This window comes from Plodia interpunctella, chromosome 1 (assembly GCF_027563975.2).
Source record: "Plodia interpunctella isolate USDA-ARS_2022_Savannah chromosome 1, ilPloInte3.2, whole genome shotgun sequence".
Classification (NCBI taxonomy): domain Eukaryota; kingdom Metazoa; phylum Arthropoda; class Insecta; order Lepidoptera; family Pyralidae; genus Plodia; species Plodia interpunctella.
The window spans coordinates 1376654-1402577 of NC_071294.1; the positions used below are offsets into that span (position 1 = coordinate 1376654).

The window sequence follows — 25924 nt, forward strand, 5'->3', positions numbered from 1 at the left end:
GCGGGAAGTCACGCCGCTTTGAAATGCTCTGCTCTATGCTTTATGTTACGGTCTCGGTCGGGATGGGCGGAATGATTTTTGTGAATATACATTTGGATCAATATTATTTAGAACAAGCATCGACGGAAGAAGCCCGGTCCACATAACTACCTAGTGTTTTATAAATAGCTTTTATTTTTTTGAGTAATTTTTACTGCCTGTTAGGAAATTTATACATTTATGTAAAATAATAAATTATAATTTGAATTACAGAGAAATTTTGTTACCTTACTATCTATGGATCAAGAAAAAAAACAGCGCTCTAATAGAAAAAGTGCTCATTTATTTTAAAAAATGTAAGTAAACAAATTACTAGATACAAACACAGTACCGAAGCGTTTTGTATTTTCTAGATTACGCTGTATTTTACAACAAAGAGATTTAAATTTCACAAACAATTAGTTTACCTATTTGTCAAAATGTAAAATAAATTGTAAGTACAAAACACATAAATCACTATGAGTGTATTTATTTTCTAGATAGTTTCTTAGTTTATTATAATAAAAAAATTACATTCAACAAACAAGTAAAAGTACATACATAGTATATATTTTTTAACACTTGCGAATAATTACGTAACTTGAAGAAATTTTAGATGTACGTTCTCAGTATTCCCAAGGCGGTCAAACAAAATCGAAAAAAAAAAACTATTTTTATTAGGGAATGAAAATAAATTTAACTAAGCCCTGACGACTAAACTAAAATAGATTTATATAAATTCTAAAGTATATTTTACTTGTTTGTGAAATTTCCACACAATGATTAAATAGAGGTCACAGACCTTCTATAAACATGGCTAAATAGTCACAGCTTTCTTTAGAGCAATATAAATTGTTGTTCTATTTCAACTTCACCGGCTTTAATTAAAATATAGGACTTACTAGGAATTAATTATTGTGTGTTGTAATTTTTCTTTCTTTACATGTTTTATATTTTTCATACCTTTTTTTTTTAATTTAGTGGCTCCATCGTTCGCCAAAACGATGATTTTGCCAACGTCAAGGTTGACATTGACACGGAATATAATATGTTATAATGATATTATAAACACGGAGTATTATTTTAAAAGATAATTGAATTTGTCAACCCACAAGACATCACAAGATTGACTTTAATTTTTTTAATTGTTTAAAAATCGATTCAGAGATAGACATAGGTAACATTTTTATCATGGTTTTACTCGAGCGAAGCCGGGACGGGCCGCTAGTAGTATATAAAAAGGAGACAATTTCAATAACATTTTAAAAATATAAAAAAAAATCAGCATTTTTACGTTGTTATTATCGTACCATTTTACACACAAAATTAATAAAATCAAGCAAATTTGAAATAGAACCTTGTACAGTCAACAGCACATCAAGTTACCCTCCATCAACCTTTATGGCGCGGTAATAGCGGCGAGTTTGCAATGAATATGGGGTAGCTTGATGTGCTGTTGACTGTACCATGAATACATTATAAATGAAACGTAATTATAATTTTCAATACAAAATTAGTGCATTATTATGAGTGACACTATATATCTACGACTACACTAAGTTGGCCCCTGATTCGTGATAGTCTAGCTAATGTGATATTAACTTTATATACTAACCACAGTTTATTTACGTGTAACACATTATTAGAAACGAATAATATAATTACCTAGTTAATTTTAATATTATATTGTTATATTATATTTATAGTTATTATAGCTTTTGCCCACGGTTTAAATAAAAAAATCAAATACAATTTATTTAATTTAAATCATATGCGTTGTATTAACAGAAACATGCAAATATGTATTGTTTTTCGTGTCGTTTACAACTGCACATACCTGGTACACAAGCTAAATTAATTATTTTTTCCTCCCTTTCGCATTTACAATGAAAATTAACACAAAAATCTGATTGGCATTAAATACTTATTATTACAGAATTAATTTGTCATTAACAATGAAAGGCAGAATTTGTGTAGAAAAACTAAAAAGGATTATTTTCTTTATATAAACATATCCTAACCTACTAATATTATAAACGCGAAAGTTTGTGAGGATGTAAGTGTCAATGTGTGTGTGTGTATGTTTGTTACTTTCATGCAAAATTTACTCTGACTGATTGTTATGAAATTTGGTACACGGGTAGAGTATAACCTGGAATAACAGATAGGGTACCTATTGTCCCGGAATTCCCACGGGAGCGAAGTCCCAGGGCGCAGCTAGTATTTTATAAATACTTTTTCCTTATAAACTTTTATATATATATATATATATATATATATATATATATATATATATACTGTTTTCTTTCAGTATTTTGGTGATTTCTTGAAAATCGTTATTTTTAAATTTTAATATATCTTAGTCACAATCTAGAAAACGAATGGATTTTGCCCCGTAATATGTATATATTATTAAGTAAATCACATAATTATTTTATTTCGATATATATATATATATATATATACATATATATATATATATATATATATATATATATATATATATATATATATATATATATATATATACGCACCTTACAATATTAGAACAAAACGTGCTTAAAGTACATTTTAACTTTTTATGAACAATAGGGTAAATCGATGCAGCAGTTATTGAGATATCGACATATTCAAAGCGCAGGAGAAGAAGAAGCTATAAAATTAATTCGATAAAAAAAAAACCGCATTTTAAAGAAAGGAGCCTCGAAATAAAATAATTATGTGATTTACTTAATAATATATACATATTACGGGGCAAAATCCATTCGTTTTCTAGATTGTGACTAAGATATATTAAAATTTTAAAATAACGATTTTCAAGAAATCACCAAAATACTGAAACAAAACAGAATATTGTAATCATCAATCAATCAATAATTTTATTTTAATTACCGACGTTACTTATAATGAATTTTTTTACTTCGAAATTCGTTATTCGATATAAACAAATCTAAAAAATATTTTAATCTAAGGCACTTATTTAATAAGGTAAGTGTGCGTGAAATTTATATAATAAATACTTAGTATACTTGCTAATTTATCTGCTATTAAACTATTTACTAAAATGGTCCTCTTACATTTATTACGCTAATATTAATATTTAGTTTAAATAACCGATTACTTTTATATCTAAATATTACAACTAGATATTACACTTTCTTAAATGTATTATCATTTTATAAAACAATTTTCTACGTTTATATTTTTCTATTTATTAAAAATTACGCTTTCAGTTTTTCTCTTGAATAATTTTGTTTTTTTTTTTCTGTTTGCTCTGTAGTGAAAAAAATGTAGGTAGTTTGAAAAATTAAGATTGATTTTCGTATGCATTTTCTGCAAATGTATTAAAAGTTAGCATTTGTTAACTAATAAACTTGTCTAGTGCGTGTATGTTGTAGTTATATTAATAAACTTAGTCTAGTGCGTGTATTATACAATTATAATACACGCACTAGACTAAGTTTATTAAAAATATAGATATATTATATTGAACAATTTCAATATAATATTTCTATATTTTTAATTTTATGTAACGTTACTATTGAAGTAGCAATAATATTTAACAAAGAATCACTTAATTGGAATACTCCCTTTAGATAAAAGACGTTTTACATCTATATTTCGAAGATTGTTCATTGAAAATTGAAAAAAAAATTATAATTTAGCAAGTATTTTTTATTATTGTACATAAGAGGAGACAGCAGACAATTTTTTAATATAAGACGTAAACACGGTAAGTAAGCTTGTTTACTGCTATCGTAAATATTATGCTGGCTACACATAATCGCGGTGCACTTTGCTGAACTTTACAGATATACATTGCTGGTTTTTCATTGAGGTAAACAAAAGTTCTCATACAAACTAGACAATAATAAATTTATTTCTGGCAACAAAGCAATGTTCATGAATTCGCGTCGGCATCGTGTTGAGTTCGGCGATAGTTTGGAACCGCCATTATATATCTGTAGGTACTCAGACTTGTACAATATCATCAGTTATATATTTAATGTGAATTGATTTACAAGACGTATTTTTTTAAAATTAAATTTATTCCCAGTTTTCTTACACCTAAAACGAATTTCTACATTAAATACTTATTTGGACAATTTTGAATTATCAGGTATAATTTTTTTGGGTGTCTCTTTTTAGATAAAGCTTGGATCGAATTTTCAAAAGGATTTCTGAGCCACGTTTACAATCTCTAATATCACTAAACAGAGATAGGATGAATAGTATAGTTTCGCTTTACATAGTGGTACAATGTGAGCAATGAGAGATAGGACCCGTGTATTTCTATTTGCCTGCGCAATAGCAAAATTGATTAATCGTTTACTGCACAGGCAAACCATAGACAAGGTCCCAAAAATACATTGTAGTTTAACTAAAAATGTGTATTACATAAATATATTTTATTTTTGACTTGTCACGTAATATCCTCCATATAATAAACTCTAACGTGAATAAATATAAGATACATTTATTTTTATGTATAGCAGGATTAAAATAACTAAAGAAAAAAAAAACTTACCACTAATTACCTACGACGTATTCGCTCACTCACACTAATCTAAGCATTATGACTATGATAATAAAGTCTATATGTGCGTGTTCATAGTTATATCCCCACTACTTTGCTCGTATAGCCTTCGTACCTCGTCGTGGATCATCTGGGACACAGTAGGGATTTTTGACATGTTCATTATTGGCTTCACCTGAAATGAAAAATAAATACTTGGATTTTTTTTTATTTGCGCTGCGACGGCAGGAGACTAGCTATACTTCAGTAAAGTTTGACGTCAATTAGTGGTATATCGCATTTAATAATTTTATTTCAACATGAGAAATAAAATTATACTATTCCATTTCAATATACTTACAATAAGCTATATATTTATTTGACATCTGTTTTTCCAAAACTACTGTAAAGATTCACACAATTGCTATCAAAATTGATTAACAGTGACATCTCTCATATCAAAATAAATGCAATTTAAAATCATATACCTACTATTTTTTAACTTAAGTGATACCCGGTCGCCCTGTCTGTACGTCTGTATAGTTTTGAAGTTATAATATTGATTCACGAGAAACTTACGCCAAAAGTATTGGCGTATTTTTTAAATGTTGTTTTATTTTTGTAGTCTTTATCGAGTATTATTATTAACACATGTGACAGATCTTATTCAAGTCGCCCAAAGGCATCTGACATGACTTTTACAACTGCCTCATTATGTTTATCCTAACTAATAACTATTATAAATGGGAAACTAAATTGGTTTGTTACCTCTTCAAGCAATCTACTCATATCTACTCAGCCAATCTTCTTGAAATTTTGCAAACATGTAGCTTGAAGTATGGAAAAGGACATAGGTTACCTTTCGTCCCGAAAAAATAACTGTTCGTGCAGGAAATATACGTGGTCGTAGCCGCGGACAAAAACTAGTTTTTGTCATATTTTACGACTAAAAAAACCAAGCCAACCAATAACTCACCTTATTATTGGCTATTCCCGGGAACCCATTGGCTAGCCCACCGTTGGGCACGCCGTTGGGCACAGTGCCGTTGCGCACCGCCCCGTTTGCGAACCCATTACCCATCCCACCCCCCATTCGGGACATCGCGTGGGCAAACTGTTGCATCACGCCCATATCTAAGAAAAAAAAAAAAATTTATGTACAGGTATTATACACGCACGCACCTTTATATACGTCAAATTATCAAACGTGATAATTAATATTATAAAATGTGAAAGCAAGTTTGTTTGTCACCTCTTCATGCTCTAACTACTCAACCAAACTACTTGAAATTTTGCATACATGTAGTTTGAAGTGTGGCGAAGGACATAGTGTACTTTTCATCCCGGAAATACTACTGTTCTCGTGGGAAATGCACGCGGGCGAAGCCGCGGGCAAAAGCTAGTATACTAATTAATAAATAATTGATTGATTGATTGATTGATGAGGTCAAAAATAGCATGTTCAGGTCTAAAAAACGGATGCATACGAATTAACCTATGTACATCCGCAATCGACTGATTCAAGGTCTAGTTGTTATGATAAAGGCTAAATCTAGGTTTAGCCGAAGGTATATGTAGGTAGAAGGTAGGTGTAGCCAACTGAGAACGGACGGCTGCTTCTAGGTCTTGTCTGTCTAACTGAAACTGTATCATTTTTCTAGTCAAATTTAGAACTAAATTGAATGAATACCCGTAGGTTGGGTGGTCACCGTGTCAGGTTCCTGCGGGATCTGCGCCAGAGCATCTGCCTTCTCCAGCTCTTCTGTGAGCACGCGGGCGAACTCTGCCTGCACGTCTTGCGAATCTGTGTCGCCGTCCACCTGAGAATGGAATGAGGGATTGATTCATATTATATGGTGCCTGTAACATAGAATGAGTCATGAATAAATAAATAAATATATTAGGACAAATCAGCTTGAGCTGGCCCCAAAGTAAGTTCGAGACTTGTGTTACGGGATACTAACTCAACGATACTATATTTTATAACAAATATATATATAGATAAACATCTAAGACCCGGGCCAATCTGAAAAAGATCATTTTCCATCATGACCCGACCGGGAATCGAAACCGGGACCTCTCGGTTCAGGGGCAAGCACTTTACCATTGCGCCACCGAGATCGGTCGTCGTATTAATAGCTGATAGGCAACAATAGTATTCCCGAAGAGTACTAACAATAGTATTATCAAACATACGGAATACAACAACATTGTGTAGAGTAGGCTTATTATACAGTACTAGCTTTTGCCCACAACTTCATATGTGAGTGAAAAATCCGTTTCCCGTGGGAATTTCAGAAAATCCCTTCTTAGTGGCACCCCTACACTGTCCTAGGAACCTACACACCAAATTTCAGCTTTCTACGCCCATCAGTAGTTTCGGCTGTGCGTTGTCTGTTAGTCAGTCAGTGAGCCACTCAGTAACGCAAGAGTTTTATATATATAGATGATTGATTTAACAATGTTATAACTCATTATTATGGATAAAAATCTATTAGGTACCCATATAGCAATATAGGGGGTGTTAAAAATATAAGGAATATATGGTATCTGTTAGCGTAAATAGCTATTAAATCGCGTTAACTTATCGCGTAAATTTCACCACATTAACTATATATATACACAATGGGGTAAATAAGCCAATTACAAACGTTTAGTAATGACTACCTCGATTATTATTACACTCTATAAATAAACTTGATGTATCCTAAATAAATAGATTGTATGGGGCATAATTACTTAGAAAATTTGATCATGAGAGTGGTTTAAGTCTTTTTGTGTATGGCTTTTATAGCCAAGAGCGAGGCTGGTTACCATGAATCGTTTGGGATTACTCTAGCAATGATTATTAGGGAAACTGAAGATAACATCTCCGTAGAATCTTATGAAAATCGGCTAAAATTGTCGTGCGTCGTGTCTCCATACACACATTTACATTAATAGACAGACAGGTGACAAATTATATTAATAGACAGAATAAAATAAATAAACTAAGAGAATATGAGAAACGAATAATGTCATGTGTCTCACTTCAAAAATGACGAAGTTTCATACAAACCCCCTTAGGGAGGAAATTTCAAAATAGCAAAAAATCTTAGCGGACGTCTCCTAGTCACAATCTGCCTTCCTTTAGCCACAGTCCTTCCTGCCAAATTTCATCTTTATGGGCTCAGTAGTTTTCGAGATTTTGTGGTGAGTGAGTGAGAGTTTTTCGCTTTTATATATATATATATATATGTATAAAAGAAAATATATTCGTTGGGATTAATTTGCAGGCGATGTAGAAAACGATCGATTGGGGCAAGTTTACGTTAAAATCCTTCCGGAAGCAGTCTGTGAGAAATATTTCAGCCGTGCCGTCGTCACCAGTAATTTCTACCGAGGGGTGTGGTGGTGTGGACCCTTGTTGGCGACTCGAGTGCCCCACTGATCGTTCGAGGAATGGCCGGAATATACTGGTAAGTACCGGATAATACTTAAAGGCATGCTTAAAGAAAAAGAGTTTAGAGTGGAAAGACAGTAAATTAATTATTCAAATAAGCTCTGAATAAACTCGAAAAACGATTACTTATTTGCAATATATAGGTACAGACCGAAATATGTTATTTTAACAATATACTATCCTTACATATTATAAAACAAAGTCCTCTACCACGTCTGCATGTCTGTTCGCGATAAACTCAAAAACTACAACACGGATTTCCATGCGGTTTACACCAATACATAGACCAATACCTGAGGAAGGTTTAGGGGTATAATTTATTATGTTTTTACCCGAGCGAAGCTGGGTAAAAACCATTTGGGATGTGCTGCTAGTATAGTATAAAACAAAGTCGCTTCCCGCTGTCTGTCTGTTACTATGTGTGATTAGATCTTTAAAACCACGCAATCCTGCCATGGATCTCACCTTCACATCTTCAAAACAACAAAATCAAATATATACTATATTTGAAGAAAATGTATGGATCAGCTGCTTTTTTCTGCGATTTCGCGGTTGCTTATACAAAAAGTTGTTCAGTATCATGGACTCAGCGTGTAGACAAAATATTACTAATAAATACAAAATCACCCTATACTTATAGTTTATTTTACATGAATGAGATCGACGATGTGCTATTTCACTCGAGTCAATGGTAATGAGTGAGATAGAGGATATGTTGTGCGACAAATGTTCCTTAGTAGTTGCTCTAATTAAATACATTGCTTACGTCGGCATCACTTCGATACTTGCGAGGTATCAGAACCAAAGGGAATATCCTTTACAATTTAGGCTTTTACAATTTCCTCAAGGAACATATAAAATTTCGGAGAGAAACTGACACTGTTCTTATAACATATTAAACATTTCTATTTCGAAATCATTCCTAAAACAAAAAATGGTACTTAAATCAGGTGAACAATACCTCACATAGATAATTTTCCCCAGTTATTCTTATATCTTCAGTCTTTTCTGCGTGAAGAGTCTGCGCTGCTGCTTCAATCGAACCAGCTCCAGCTCCTTTAGCTCCTTCTTCAAGTAACTAATAAATAATACTTTACTCACAATGACGAGCCGGTGCTGCTGGTCCAGAGACTTCAGCATCGGCAGGCTGAGCTCGCGGAACACCTCCAGCCGCCGGCGGAAGGCGGCCACGGAGTCGTCACGTCGCCCACGGCCGAGTTGCAGCTTCGAGCAGTCCAGGAGCACCATACGGGGCTGGACACGGAACTGGGGAAGAATAATTAAAAGGTTTTCTCAATACAAATTTCAACCAAAATCTTGCTAGTTGATGTTTCGGATCCAGTTCCTTTAAACTAACTGCTGGCCTGGCCAAGGCCCATGTAGACCTTTATTTACCAAGTTCTTCTAAAACTATTAAGTAATCACGCTCTTCACTAACTCCTCTGTATTAGGTGTATGAAATGCAAATAGGAAAGTCTTTTTTTTTCATTTTAAATTAAATCTAGAAAACTTACTTCGCTGGCTACGCGAAGCTTTTTCCTACACTGTGCTACTTTTTACCAGTCAACTCTCTGGAGAGCATCCAGTCTCTTAATCCTTCACGACTCCAGCGTTAGACCGGCTACACACGCTCCGATTGAAGGGACTACAGAAAGGGATGTAGGTATTTAAAAGAAAGAGATGTAGAACGACCTTCCTTTTTTATTAAATACCTGCATCCTTTTCTGAAGTCTCTTAAATCGGAGCGTATGTAGCCGGTCATACCTAGGAAAGCTGAAAAACAGGCTTAGCACTCACATCTTTATGAAACTGCCCCATCTGCTCCAAGTCCCTGGGGTAGCCATCAAGCACCAGTCCATGCCCGCTCCTGGCGGCATCTTGGACGGCAGTCTTCACCAGTCTGGTCACCAGCTCACTGGGAGCCAGTTCCCCTCCAGAGACCGCGGAGCGAGCGAGAGCCCCGTCTGATGCCGGGCCGCCGCTGGCGTCCGCTAGCATCCGGAGACGTTGACCGAGACTGTTGATAACATGACATTTTTATCTATATCACATTTTAATGAGATTAAAACAGTTGCTCGACGGTATTTCTATAGGAGAAATATTCGCCAGCGTTGACAATGTAGTCAGGGTTGTCACAAAATAGTGATATATACAATATCACGTTTTGAATTAATTTTGTTTTCCAAAAGTTACAGCCCTTGATTTAGTAGCCTCAAGCCGCACTAAGCTTTTCATTGATGTTAAAAATTCGACCGTAGAAACTAGTCAATAAGGTCTGTCGGCTGTGCTAATATTATAAATGTTAAGTAGTGTTTGTATCACTGGTGTCAGATTATATTCGAGTAATTTAAAAACAGTGATATGACGACGATTTACCGCCATCTAGTGGCAAGTTGCATAAATCAAAATCAAATCATTTATTCAGAAATTAGGCCTTCACAGGCACTTTTTCACGTCATATTTTAAATTAATTGATGTTTACCAAAGCTACAAACTACTAGCATTTCGGAACGACCATTGCTGAGAAGAAATGCCGAAAGAAACTCATTCAAACAGTGTTGGTCCCTATTATGCCAGAAGGGCTTACCATTTTTTAAATATAAATTTATGTATAATTTTTTATCAGTAATATAACAATGTAAGTACACAATAAAGTACATGGTCAAAAGGTATATTGAAACATATTATGATTGTGATCAAGTGCTGATGAAAGGAAAATATATATACCTACCATATATTATTGAACTATACCATAGTCAACTACGGTCCAAGGTTTTTCACGATGTTTATAAGAGTCAGAATGGTATACCAATTCTTATGGCATCAGTAAAAATGGAACCTAGGATCTGGACCTCTACGGCTACAAATGAATGATTCCTAATGCATACCTGAAATGCGTCCATCCCTGTTTCTGAGCGACAGCCCTTTGGCACAAGGTGGCTTTGTTGCTCCCCGGTCCCCCCACCACCCACACCACGATCGGTTTGGTCACCGCTCCCCGCACACGAATCACTTCAGGCTGTGGGTGAATTTCGGTTTTTAGAGGAAGATAATTACAATACGACTTATTCTAGGAAAAAAAATACAAAATGCAGCTATTTACTACACTCCACACTGGCCACACTCGATGGCGACGCGAATGAACGAACATTGCGCGGTTTATATGAGAGCTTTTATTAGCAACAGTTGGTACCCAAAAACAACGAAAAAGAAATACATATAACTAATATAAATATAACTAATCGATACAGATAAATTCGTAATGACATAACGAATATGATTCTATCAAATAGCCAACACAAGGCAATAACAAATGAACAGTTCATTGTCACTTGGTGAAATCATGGTTTATCGAGCTGTTTGTTTGACTGACGCATAGAATTCAGAATAGTTAGACAGTAAAAGTATAAGTATGACGTGAGGCGTGTACTGGATACTACACGCCTTCCAATTCCAATTCCAATGACCATTCCAAAACTTTTCCCACAAGTCGCCGAGGGACACATAAACTAGGAATCTGATATGTAACAATAGTATTCTCAAGGAAGGTTGACGAGTGGAAGGTCGTCAAATCACACCCGAAACTTGAAACTAGTTTGCAACAAGATCTCTCTGCCTCAAAAATTTTGTAAAAAAAAAAAAACAATTATTCTTAATTCAGTAGTCTGATCAGTGTGTGAATTTTTGTAGCGTCAAGTAGCTTGTCTGTAAGCAGGTCGCGGGTCGGCGCGAGGTGCGACCTTTTTGTTGACGTCTCAGGGTGATTGCGACCCTTCTTTTGTATTTTAGGGTTCGTTTTATAAATCGTATACAAACGTGCATATCTTGAAAAATAAATTATTTCTTAGAGTGCGCCATTGCTCAGTCGCGCTCCGCGATTTTGTCATCCGTTGACGGACAACGCGGAAATTGTAAGGAGATTCGACGTACGTCAACGCACGTCAGTGTCTAAACCTATTGAGGGTGAAGCGGCTTGATTCAACGAAGACCTATTTATTACCAAAAGTACACTCAATCAACTTATCCAAATTCATTGCAAACGCACCGCTATCCCCATGCTATAGAGGTTCATGCAGGGTTACTGCATACTCTAGATCTTGGTTCGAAGCCTCACTTTCATCTATTTTTGTCCAGCATCTCTGGCGTTGTTGTGTTCCGGTTTGAAGGGTGATAGTGGCAGTGAAAACAGGGTTCTATGGCAATATACCCTAGGCCACGAAGTCAACATTTTTTGCCATAGATTTCTATAAAAACCAATTCAGTTCCACTATCCAAATAAAAGTGTACGTTATGTTTATAATATTTATTTATTTACATAGGGCACGCTTACAGTGTTTTACATATGAAATTATCTTGAAGATTACTGCGATTGAACACCAGTACAATGTGAAAAAAATACCCAGTATAATGTATAAGGAACCGATGAATGAAAAACATCAATTTCAGTGAGTCATCGCGCAGACTATCAAATAGAACACGTGGCGTAGGCTTGCACAAAGTTGTATTGAACCGAGTTTGCCAATCACATCATTATTGATTACTTGCAGCGCCCCGGGGCTTCGCTCCCGTGGGAATTTCGGGATAAAAATTACCCTAAATGTTGTTCCAGGTTATATTCTACGTGTGTACTAAATTTCATAACAATCCGTCCAGTAGATTTTGCGTGAAAGACTAACAAACATACATCCTCACAAACTTTCGCATTTATAATATTAGTAGGTTAGGGATTAGTAGGTCAAGTGATATACTAAAGATGGATGTTTAGAATTGACATCATCAAAAAAATTTAATTAGTATACTGGGCAAACGAGCTTGCGGTTTGCCTGATGGTAAGCAAACACCGCACGAACAACTCATATGGGTCACCGATTCGTTGCATTACATATTTAATCCACAATTTTTGCAGTGGGACTAAAAAAAGCCTCTTACCTTAGGGGTGACCATTCTTTCCATGGTGTCGTGGACTGGAGGCACGACCACTGGGTTCGCTATCGGCAATGCTGTTGGCTCATCTCTCTCTCTTTCTCTTTCTGGCACTGGCGCGGGCTCCACTCCCACGATCTCTCCTTAAGAAGGGGAAAAAATACTATATGTGTTACGTAAATATATGGCGCTTTAACACAAGTCTCGAACTTACTTTGTGGCTAGCTCGATCTGTGTGATTTGTCCTAATATATTTATTTATTTATATTTATGGCGTATGGTTCCGCCCTAGAATAGGACCAATCCATATCTTACGAGGCGTAAAAAAGGAATCCCAGAATGAAAAATAGAATATGTCAGTTGGCGTATGGTACCGTCTTAGACAAGGTTTCTTAGACTAGGATTGTGTCGTACGAGGCTTACGGCAGATAGGTAATATTATCATTCCAAAATAGGGTTCACGTCAGCCAGACGGCCAGTTGTAAAATTATAGCCAAATCATTCAAAATTAAATGGTTTTTTTTTAATGCAAACCCTAGGTTTTGAGGCTCCACAGTTCCGAATATAACCATGAAGGCGCGATGGCAGACAGAATAATGAGAGTGTTCATTTACCAGAAGCAAATGGTAGTTTGTGAAAACCACTATATACTACATGAAACTACTACATAACAAGTTAATTTGTTAGACAAATTTAAAAACCCCGACTTTCAATATTAATTTCGCTACAACTTTTGAACGCCTGAACCGATTTTCATGAAACTAAAAGGCTAAGAACACTCGGGATAAAATTATCTATGACACAAAAAAAAATTAAAATCGGTTTATCCGTTTGGAAGCTGCGATGCCACAGACAGATACACTGATACACAGACAGACACGTTTAAACTTATAACACCCCTCTTTTTCGGCAGGGGTTAAAAACTAATTTTGCACGAGTAGGATTCGAATCTGGCACACGTGCGTCTTAACCACTGGACCACCACCGGTTCTCAACTTTCTCATTATTATTCTCTTTACCTGGTATACCACCAGCGCCGACGCCAACTCCGCTCACTCCGTTCACAGTGGCCTGGTCTTCCATGTTACCCAGGATCTGAAGAACTGCCGCCCTGAAGTCTTTGTACACTTCCTCTGGATTCCGTTCTCCGTTCACCTGCAAGAGAACTATGATGGTATTGCTTTGCTCTCAACACAGATTCAGATTTTATTGCAAGTCACAAGTTATACAGATTGGTTACATGCACAAGTTGATAGTACAAGTGACATCCTGCAAGGGCATATCAAACGTAGAGAGGGCAACTAGATGCTTGCTTAACTTATAAATTTAATTTTATTATACATGCATTATTCGGTGGAGAAATCAAAGCATTTCACATTTTGTCGCTAAAAAATTCGTTCAGATTATAATAATGAAATCTACCTTGCGAACCGGTGCAAATTGCCCGGCGCATTTGCATCAAGTAATTGTTTATTTATTGTTCGTCGATTGCGGGAATCCAGACCTCGATACTGACTGTACATATACTTAGTAATTATTAGTTTTTAATGTAGCATTCATGTGAAACTGTGTTTTTTGACCCAAATAAAATTAAAAAAAAAAAAACAGATATTGGCGTTTTAGTATGTATGTTACGCTACTGCATATTATTCACCATTTCAACCTTTTCCACGGACTAAATAGAGACGGATTTGGTGTATCATATCAATATGTGTATAGCAAATGTGCATAACTGGTGTACAGGGCGGGTACGGCCACACACGTAATGTGGCGGGGCTTACTTGAAAGGGGGGGGGTCATGGCAAAATCACTTCACTCGTCTGCCACAGCCTCAAGGGACATACATGCCAAATTTCAGTTTTTAGTAGATTTCGCAAAGAGAGTTGTCAGCTACAATAGAGTTTTATACATATCGATGATAATCGACTGATTTTGAAAAGAAAATATAACATAATACTGCGCCCCGGGGCTTCGCTCAATGCGAATTTCGGCATAAAAAGTACCCTAGTATATTTTACCGGTATACCAAATTCAATGACAATCATTATTTAATATCCTCATAATCATTTACAACAATCATATACAATGACAATAATAAACAACATTGCTCGTTATTAGATAAATTGGACAAGGGAACTCCATAACAAAATGTACTTACTTTAGTAAAAAACTAAGATTATTTATAGCGATATTGTTTCAAATTATATTATGATTTATAAATAGGTATATGATACATATTCAGTTAATAAACGCCACTTATGTTACGGCTATAAAATAGGATATTAAATTATTACTGTGTATGGTACAATTTTTATAAACACTAATGACAGCCCGCGGCGGAGTTCAAAACATTCACCCATAAAAGGTTTCGATATAAACATATCACTGCTTTTAACAAATTTTGAGAATAAAAATGAGATAAAAAAATTCAGTGCCCAATTCCGGCTCGATTCCAGACTTTTTCCATGTCCTTATTATCAAAATCTTATTAACATGATTCAATAATATCGAATGTGGTACAATAATAACACTAACAGTATTGTGAAAGGCCAGAAATCAAATTGCCAGGTACAAGCCTCCCATACATAATGAAACGCGAGTTGTGGGAAACGCGCACGTGTGGCTTCTGAAATTTTAATGGCATTGAATCAAACTGTTCATAAAACATCATAAGTTCTTTCTTCATCGATGCCTGGAGGCGTGGCGTCTGCACTGTGTACCAGATGAATATTATATGGCGCTCGATGCGAACTATATATATTTTTTTCATCGGCACTCGATCACAATCATAATATGTTTCAGTATACCTTTTGACCATGTACTTTATTGTGTATTTACATTGTTTATATTACAATAATGATAAAAAATTATGATCAGGGTTCCAGCGAAAGGAATCACCCCACAGTGTGTTGGTGTTCTATTATGAAGCTTTGTAACAAGCTAAAATTGTTTTATGGAATTTTAGCTCCGATAATTTTTTTTGTCAGATCCCACTGCTGAGCAAATGTTTCCAACCACTACAGTTGTCTGCACTACATGTTTCCAACTAATACAGGGAAACTATAATAAATGAAAATCACTAATAATCCATTTCAATAAGAAACATTTATAGCTCTTCTATTGCTGTAAAAATACAATTGTATTGAACAATTGTTGGATTTGAAGTTTTTGTTCTACTCAAATGTTTCCTTCTCCCCATTCTTTAACGGGCAACGAAATAAACATTTCCACTTATTATACCTAAGTATGTGCTTTTGCTGAAGTGATCCATTTTCTTTTTCATACCCGACGTTTCCGACAACTGAAAAGATGATCTAGAATGCAAATTTACTTAGAAATTTAAATTTTTAACCTTATGCCTGTCTTCCGTGTCAAGATTATAATAAAAGCATTCATGGAAGGTATATATAAGTACTGTTCCTATACCTACAATACATCGCTCTCACTCTCTCTCTCTAATCTGTACGTTTTCACGGCTTCTTCCTCAGCCGCAGTGTTTCTGAAGACAGGGTTCGCAAAATGTTTCCAAATCCATCCATACATTTGATTTGGTCAAATTGTTAAGACTGGCCTGCTGTCTGTCGACAACCACCCTTGGGAATAGTTGTATGTGTGGCTGTCAGGGCGCCACCTCACTTTTTCATTAATTTCTTTTATTTCTTAGCGAAAATTAAAGAAGTATTTTGACAGATTATTCCACACTACATAAAGAATTTTTGTAGAAAGTATGATAGTAGTAAAGTTTAATCCGTACGCCATCGTTCAGTAATGAATACTTACTTCAAGATTATTAAGATACCCTAACTGAATATTGTGTATCGAGAAATATGATCAATAAAAAACTAATTTCAATAACCTACTTACAACAATTACTTTTGTCCAGCACCAATTAATGTAGGACAAACTTGTGTATAATTACACAGTTTTAATTAAAACTTCCCATTAGCAATTTTTATTAGTTAGTAAGTATTATGGGAGCCGTAACATAAGTGGCGTTTATTATTAAATACTGGTGCAATGTTAATTTTATAAATGGTTAATTTAAAAAAATGTCGGACACTAATGAAACGCTACACACCGCGTAAAAACGCTCGTGAAATTCACCCTTATATGTTCTACAGAGGCGACTAAGGGACCCCTGCCTTAATAGCTAATAGGCAACAGAAGAATGAATGGCCCCAAAGAGGGTAGGAAAGTTTTTTTTTAAGATTGGAAAACTGTTCGTCGACCGTATGGAGCCTATTATAGATCACTATGTTTTATCTAATCATCTAATTTGGAATGAATTTGGGTAAGTTGATGTACTGTTAACTGCACTTAACTATATACAGTTTTCCCATAAATACATTACTGAGTCAAGTTCAGTCTGTCTGTCCTAGGTTTCAATTTGCAAGCCAAGCTCAAGAGCACAGTAAATTGCAGTCATTTGTTAGCAATTTACTTCAATCGCCAATCGAAGTTCATGACAAGTCGAAAGTTCAAAGCTTGCAAAGCTCTGCTCGAGGGATTACAAGGACTTTTTAACTTCTGACGTGGTGGTGATAAGGACTAGGTGTGTGGTTTCCGCATTGGAATGAAACCGATCCTTATCCTTCCATGTCGTACGAGCCTCAACAGCCTGATAGTTGATGTTGACAGGCTGACGTCAGCCGACGTCCGGTCTAAATATCACAGTTTAAATATCATCAAAATTTAAAGGTTTCAATTATTTAACACATGTGTACACTGGGCATCATGGCGTCGCAGCCTCATTAAGCAACCGGGAACATTAGGGTGGATTCTGTAAACGTTGAAAAAATATTGCGTCTTAATAGTACCTAAGCTCTTATATAAGAATAACTTGCATCCGGTGAAGGAAAACTTCGTGTGTAAACCTGCACACTGGTTGACAGTTTAGTTCACTAGTGTGTATGCGACTACCTGCCACTAGATGGCGGGGTACGCAGTCGTAAGAGTCATGTCAGATGCCTATAGGCGACTTGAATATAATCAGTGTTAGCAATAAAACATTCGATATGACGATGATGATTACGAATAAAAACGCGACTCGAAAACGGAGACACCAAATTGAATTTGGTAATAGAGACCATGCGCCGTGTTTCTCTCTTTCACGAGGGTATTTTCGGTTACTTCCTTCACCATATAGCGTCAGGGCCCAAGGTCCACTTTTCTACTACTTCTCCTCCATTCCGCACGGTCTTCGGTACCCTTATCTGTCAGTCTATTGACACGCATATCATCCTTGATGATATTAAGACACTTCTGGGCTTGCCCCTTCTGCCAACCCAGTGATATATCAATAACATCAAAAGTAATTTAATACAAATGTAAATCCATACTAATATTATAAATGCGAAAGTCTGTCTATCTGTCTGTTGCGCTTTTACGGCTAAATTGCTGTACTGATTTTCATAAAATTTGGTATGCATGTCCCCCCCTATATTCAAACGTAAACTACTTTTTTTTCTCGAAAAGTTTGTATGAAAATTGTGTTTGTTCCGCTTTCGCAGAGAAATTCACGCGGGCTAAGCCGCGAGCCAAGCCACGGCGTGGGCGTCTATCTATAATAGTTAAATTTGTTTGTCAACCCAACCGACAAACTACAGGCTTACAGTACACAATATTCGACTTTGCAGGCTTCGTCATCGATGTTTTCCTCATAGCCAGTTCCAGATTGTCAATTATTCAATACACCAATTATTTCAGAGTTCGGACAACACACACGATTCTCCACTTTATTATCAATTTATTACGTTCTATTATTGTCTAAAAACTGTATAGGACATATTTCGTTTCAACGTATAATCGAAGCCTATTAGGTAAATTAAGGCTGAATAGTGTCTTTGATAAAATGAGGAATCTATAAACGCGTGCTGAATAATTGATCGTTCTGTTTTGATCGCAATGGTCAATGGTCATTTTTTGTGCCAAAGGTACAATACTTCCTCTCAAGCTTACGGTGGTGACATAAACACTGCGTTACAAAACCCCTTTAAATCTATACAAAAAATATACTTCTTAAATTCTGTACTTTTCAATTTTATTTTTTTCAAAGTAAAAACCGCCTTTTACCGCTTAAATTAGATTAATTTTATAACCTAAATGATGCTAGATATTTCAAAAATATCTCTTCCAGTGGACCCGTGAGATTAGAGGTGGTACTTAAAGGTTTTTGGGTAAATCAAGTTTTAAATAAATAAATTAACCCCTGAATGTAACCCTGAATCAGTTACGGAAGTTAAAGTAAACATAGTATATCTGTCGCAATCGATGTCCGGCCGATCGATGGCTTTCGGTCAACAGGCAATGTCACAGTACCATAGAAAAAAAAACAGAACAACGCGATCTGTCCTACCCATGGAATTAGTAGGTACTCCATACAACGAAGTACTTACTAAATCCATGGTTCTATCCTATTCTCATGCTGGCTCCACACTGTCGCCGAACTCAGACACACGCCGACGACGCGAATGCGTGAAAATTGCGTAGCAGAATAAGTGCTTTCATGGCTTTCATTTACCGCAATGAAAAACCAGCAATGTACCTATACCGAATCAATTCAATTTCTGCAAATTCAAAAATATTGTAACATTAATGAAATGGCGGAAAACTCGTATCTATTGTTAATGATAAAATATGAAAGAAGACTATTTGGAGAAAGAAGCTTTAGAAGAAGAAAAATGACTTATCTCTCTTCTCTCTCACCCTCTCAGTCTATCACTTTCTCAAAGATAAACTGGCAGACAATGCTTAGATTGAGCTATAGCTATTGTATCATCAAATGTATTTTTGATTGCAGTAAACCATAAATAAATAGAAAACAAAAATTCTAAAAATTTCGATCACCAACTTCGTTATTTAATTCAGCCCAAGCAAACACTGGACATAGAATTAGTTTGCGTATAATTACATGGTTATAAAGACGGTCGTAAAGCAAACTGTTGGACGCTGCATACTTTATGAGCTGAGCTCATAAAGTATAGGTACACGTTTGTCATTCAATATTATAGGCGCGAATTTTAGCTATTACAACGATTTTGTAATAGCTTTTCAATGTTTTCTACAAATCAACTTGGGGCAAAAATACATTTTTTATATGTATGTAACGCGATAACTTTCGCGTTACATACACATAAAAACAGATTTTTTAAGTTCGTCGACAAAATAGGTTAAGTCGTTTTTGAAATATTCACAATTTTGTAAAAACTCATCAACATGTTCGGGAGATCTAAGTTCGCGACGAACAACTAGATAACTATTACCATCAATATTAAGCGTTGATATAACGCTTTGTCAACGGACCCTGGGCTAAAACGCTATGTGGCTTTGGAAGAAACCGGATAAACGCGCAGATGAGAGAAATAAGCTTTTTGTAGCTGTACAAAACTTTACCTGCGCTGAGAATCGAACCTAGGACGCAGCTAGCGTGCGGACGAATCCCGTCAGTGTGGTCGTCTTTCATTACGATTTATGCAAATCTAAGTTAGCTATAACTTAAATTCTTCTCTTTTTGTGTGTGTGTTATGGCTCCATCGTTCGCCAAGACGATGACTGCCAAAGCCGAAATTGAGAATAGTATGGTACAGTAAAAAAAAACAATATAAACACACAAGACTTGTAATCCAAATTATTCCTTACACATCTAAAATTGTTTTGTTTATCCGTCAAGCACAATTTGACGACTAATTAAAACAATAAGATAACTTTTATCCTAACTAATATTATGTAAAGTAAGTTTGTTTGTTACCTCTCTACGCTTTATTTACTCAACCAATCGTTTTAATTTTTTCCATGTAGTTTGAACTACGGGGAAGGACAAAGTGTGCCTTTCGTCCCGGAAATTTAGAGTTTCCCGTTGGAAATTCACGCGGGCGAACTTTCGGGCAAAAGCTGATAGAATATATGTCATCAAAATTATTATTAATTAAGGGTATAATTACTCACAGCCACCAGCATGTTGGTCTGATCGAAGTAATCAGCCACAGGCATGACATTTCTGTAGAAGTTGTTGAGCTCCATCCGCGCTAAACTCAGGACGACGTGGCCGAGCCGAGCGCCGTACTCTATCTGCCTCTCCAGCACCCGCTGCCGCCAGCTGACGAGGACCACGCCTGATATGGTCTGGATCTGAGGAGACAATTAGAGTTGATTATTTGTGATGAGATTCAAATTCAAATCATTCATTCAGAAATTAGACCTTCACAGGCACTTTTTCCCATTTAATTCCCAAAATTGACTTTTTATATTAAATGGGAATTTCTCACAAGCTACATAAAACTATATAAAATTCCCAACTAATATTATAAATGCGAAATAATGTTTATTTGTTTGTTACCACTTCACGTTCTATACATTCTAGTTTGAAGTATGTGGTAAGTACCTTTCATCCCGGAAAAAATAATGTTGCCGTGGTAAATTCACGCGGGCGAAGCCGCGGGCAAAAGCTAGTATGATATACATATGTAAGAGGACATAGGAGAACAGATTACAGAGAAAGTTAGTCATGAATATTTTGCAGTATCATTCCTGACTCACCACAATTTAACATTTCACTGAACCCTCTGTATTCGCGAACAGTACACATAATTAATATAGTATGTACAAAGCCCTTGATTTCACCGCACTATGTACATACACACTCGATGGAATGAAACTATGATTCACACATATTTACAGATCAAAAGATGACGGGCGAGTCGTACCACCTGACAGGCGACAGGTGGTACGACTCTGGTGCCCTATGATTCGTTAAAAATTATTGTTTCTAATTTCACTTCGCCAAACCTTATTAGCCTAAACTTACAACGCACAATTACAAATTATCTAGTCTAATAGATTTTTCTGCACATTTATAATTTAGCTTTATAACAAATTGTTAGCTACAATTTTAGAATCTCTTAGTATTGTAAGACATCCTAAAATCGTTTGGATACATTCCAAATATCTTTAGACTAAGAGAATATTATCATATCAAATGTATGTTATGTGTTGTAATATTTACTTGTAAAACATATACGTGATTTGTGATCTTCAAGTGTCTGAAAGTAACATAGGTATCTATTATGTTAGATTATGGAGATCGAGTATGTCATGCACACTCAAATGGTCAAACCGGTAGCGGCGTCGTGGATCGGGTCGGGAGGTTTCCTCTATTGTGGTTGAGCTTCGCGATGGCTGACTCACGCGTCAACTCGTGAACGGGTGCTGCCGGGGGAACTGGTCAGCTCGATCTTTTATTAAAAGTTTTTTTTGTTTGGTTAATTATACATACGAGTATATATATATAAGTATACATATTTTCCTTTTCATCAGCACTTGATCACAATCATAATATGTTTCAGTATACCTTTTGACCATGTACTTTACTGATAAAAAATTATACATATATTTATATTTAAAAAATGGTAAGCCCTTCTGGCATAATAGGGACCAACACTGTTTGAATGAGTTTCTTTAGGCATTTCTTCTCAGCAGTGGTCGTTCCGAAATGCTAGTAGTTTGTAGCTTTGGTAACATCATTTAATTTAGAATATGACGTGAAAAAATGCCTGTGAAGGCCTAATTTCTGAATAAATGATTTGATTTTGATTTAATAATAATTTCGAAATGTATTACAACAGGTTAAAAACCGAAGTCATCAGAATCAGGGGGTGCAGAAGGGCGCACAGCTTGAATTTACCACAAAAATATATTTTATTAGATGCACCCCGCGGTTTTCCCCTATAATTATTGATGAATTGTATGTACCCTATGTCCTTCTCCGTACTTCAAACTATATGTATGCAAAATTTCAAGAAGATTGGTTGATTAGATAGAGCGTGAAGAGGTAACAAACAAAAATATTTTCGCATTTATATCGCATATTAATTAGAATTTGGATACTACTTAACGAATAATATTTGTACTCGTATATTTGCGGGTGACATACGGTTTGTGAGGGACATCAGGAAAAATAGGCATACAAGGACAGAAACGTTTAACAGATGTATTCTAACAAACAAACAAAAAAAAAAACAATGCCAGTTCGGCTGAATTAATTCATCTCTTCACGTCTCACGCCGACGTACAGTATTTTCATTTGAGAGTAGTAGGTACCCTTAACTAATCAACATACCCCACTGTTACAAGCAAGAAATTATGATTTTTGAAAATAGGTTAGGTTAGAGTTCAATTCCCGCTCGATTTCAGAACTTTTTCATCTCATTATTATTATCAAAAATTAGTTAAAAAGCATGTATGATATAACAAATCCGTTTAAAGAAAAAAAAAGTCTAAGATGCCGAGAATTAAAAATGTCTCAGATGCCTGGACGATGGAGCCACGGAATTAAAGGAGCTTGGTAGATAGAAGCGTTGGTGTAATGGTTAAGACGCCCGCCTTGGATCGAAAGGTCCCAGGTTCTAATCCAACTCGTGCCACATGTGTTTGTATACCAATTTGACCACCACTTGCTTCCGGTGAAGGAAAACATCGTGAGGAAACCTGCACACTGCTTGATTATTAACTTGTGTGTTAAAAGGAGAAGGCAATGGCAAACCACTCCATTAATAATGCCAAGAAAGTTGTTGTGTGTTTCATTCCACGTAATGACCACGACCCTCAGCCATGAGGAATACGGCTATGAAGAAGACCTCACTTCACCTATTTTTGCCGCCAAACGCCCTTCAAATCAAAACACAACAATGCAAGCTTCCTTGTGGTGATCCGATTTGAAGGGCAAGAGAGGCAGCGTAATTAAAGGGTAACTGTTCCGAAATATACCAGGCCATAAAGTAGGCAACGCGCGTCGGACACCCCTGGTGTTGCAGGCGTTGATAGGCTGTGGTGACCACTTACCATTGGGCCGCATGCCTGTTTGCCTGCTAGGTAGTATAAAAAAGTCCCAATCCCAATCCTAACTAATATTATAAATGCGAAAGTAAGTTTGTTTGTTTGTTAGTCTTCACGCGTTAGGTATCTTCTCAACCAACCTTCTTGAATTTTTGCATATATATAATTTAGAGTATGAAGAAGGACCCTACCTTTCATCCCGGAAGAAACTATTATTCCCGTGGGATTTTCAAAAAACCGTTATAGTTAGCGCTAATTATAAAAACACTAGATGGCGCTGTGTGTATTTTAAATGCGCTATGGATGTTTTATTTCAACAATCCCAATCCCATTTAATACGAAGAATAAACTGTTCCCGAGGTCATTTAAACGGCTAGTACTTAATAAGTTAATTAAATAACAAAATATTATTTCTATTTCTTTCGCACGCCCTCGATTCACATTTTATGTGACATTTGCGCTTGCCCCCTTTACATATAATTGGAGATATTTCTCAGCTAACACGAGGAGAGCCCCCTGGGCGCCATCTGTCGGGGACTATTAGCTGCACTGTGTGGGACGGGCTGGGAAGTTACGGTGGCTTTGTCTTTGAATAGGTAATGACTACCAGTAATTTGTATTTTCATTAATATGCGTAGAGAATGAAATACAATATATTTATTGTAGTTAGCATCTTACTAATATCGAAATTGGCGTTTTATTGTACTGGCCAATTTAAACACGAATTTCTCTTCTTTGGTTAGGAATTCCAAATTCAAATTTATACAGCTATTTATACATGTATCTGTGTTTCGTTAACCGTCATTCATTTGTTTTTTTTTCTTCTGATTTTTTTGTTTGCGTTTACAAAATGGAAAACTTGAAATATCGCGTTATTTTCGAGTACGAGTTCCAACATGACACCAGTGCTGCGGAAACGGCTCGAAGGGTTAATGATGTGTATGGCGGTCGTGTCGCAAAAGAAAACACAGTGGGTTTTTGGTTCCAACGTTTTCGTTCTGGAAATTTCGACTTGCAGAACAAGCCCCGTGGACGGCCGGAGAATCTAGTTGATAATGAAGAATTGTGGAAGCGGATCCATCGCAAACCACGTCCGAGTTAGCTTCAGGCTTCGGTGTTAGTGATAAAACTATTTTAATCCACTTCAAGCAAATTGGGAAGATTAACGATTATGGCAGACGTCTATTGTCAGCAATTGCAAACTATGATGGAAAAGCTAGCTGCTAAACAACCGTGGCTGGTCAATCGCTCCACGCCACTGTTGCTTCACGACAACGCTAGACCACACACTGCACAACAGACGGCTACCAAATTAGAGGAGCTTCAATTGGAATGTCTAAGACATCCACCGTATTCCCCGGACCTTGCTCCAACAGATTACAATTTTTTTCGAAATTTGTATACCTTCTTCCAAGGAAAAAAATTCAACTCCGATATGGCAGTCCAAACCGCCTTCAAAGATTTTATTGATTCCTGTCCGAATGGTTTTTTTAATAAAGGGATCAATGTGCATAGATAATAATGGCTCTTACTTTGATTAAATAAATATATTATATTGAAAAATATTCGACTTTTTGTTCCTCTCATGCCAAACGCCAATTTCATATGTAAGGACCTAACATTAGTATGTTATATAATACAGATTCAATATATTTAAAAATTTAAATTCTTTGATGACGTTTGTCCAATTGAAACCAATTGTCCAAGTTAGTCGTTACTCGGAAATCGATTCCAAAGACATTCGGAAAATACGGTTTTGTGTCAAGGCCATACTAATACCTGATGATTGTCCTGTTTAAGAGTTCCGTACTTTGTGGTTTCATTCTGAGCCATGACGATGCGAAGCCCGGAATTAGCAAAAAAAAAGTAACTTTTTTGCTAATTCCGGGTCCTTTTTTGCTAAAAACTAAAATTTGTAAGACTGATTTTACAATCGGCCTATCGTCTCGTCTCGGCGGCGCAGTGGTCTTGCCTCTGAACCCTCTGAACCGAGGGGTCCCGGTTTTTATCCCCGGTCGGGTCATGATGGAAAATGATATTTTTCTGACTGGCCCGGATATTGAATGTTTATATATGATTTGTTATAAAATATAGTATCGCTGAGTTAGTATTCCATAACACAAGTCTCGAACTAACTTAGGGGCTAGCTCAATATGTGAGATTTGTCCAAATATACTTATTATTTATTTATTTAT

At 35.9% G+C, this 25924-nt stretch overlaps 1 protein-coding gene across 2 annotated transcripts in view; it reads right to left on the reverse strand.

Annotated features, from left to right (window-relative positions):
• Positions 1 to 2532: 2532 nt before the first annotated feature.
• The window catches only part of LOC128673627 (uncharacterized protein), a 30469-nt gene continuing 7077 nt past the window's right edge, over positions 2533 to 25924 (reverse strand). For both annotated transcript variants that reach the window (XM_053751603.2, XM_053751612.1), the window contains exons 5-13: positions 20844 to 21026; positions 13919 to 14054; positions 12906 to 13042; positions 10865 to 10995; positions 9774 to 9993; positions 9078 to 9242; positions 6225 to 6354; positions 5511 to 5668; positions 2533 to 4730 (exon numbers count right to left, since the gene is read on the reverse strand). In XM_053751603.2, the coding sequence (XP_053607578.1) occupies positions 4614 to 4730; positions 5511 to 5668; positions 6225 to 6354; positions 9078 to 9242; positions 9774 to 9993; positions 10865 to 10995; positions 12906 to 13042; positions 13919 to 14054; positions 20844 to 21026 (1377 nt within the window). In that variant the 3' untranslated portion in view covers positions 2533 to 4613. The remainder of the gene's footprint in view (positions 4731 to 5510; positions 5669 to 6224; positions 6355 to 9077; positions 9243 to 9773; positions 9994 to 10864; positions 10996 to 12905; positions 13043 to 13918; positions 14055 to 20843; positions 21027 to 25924) is intronic.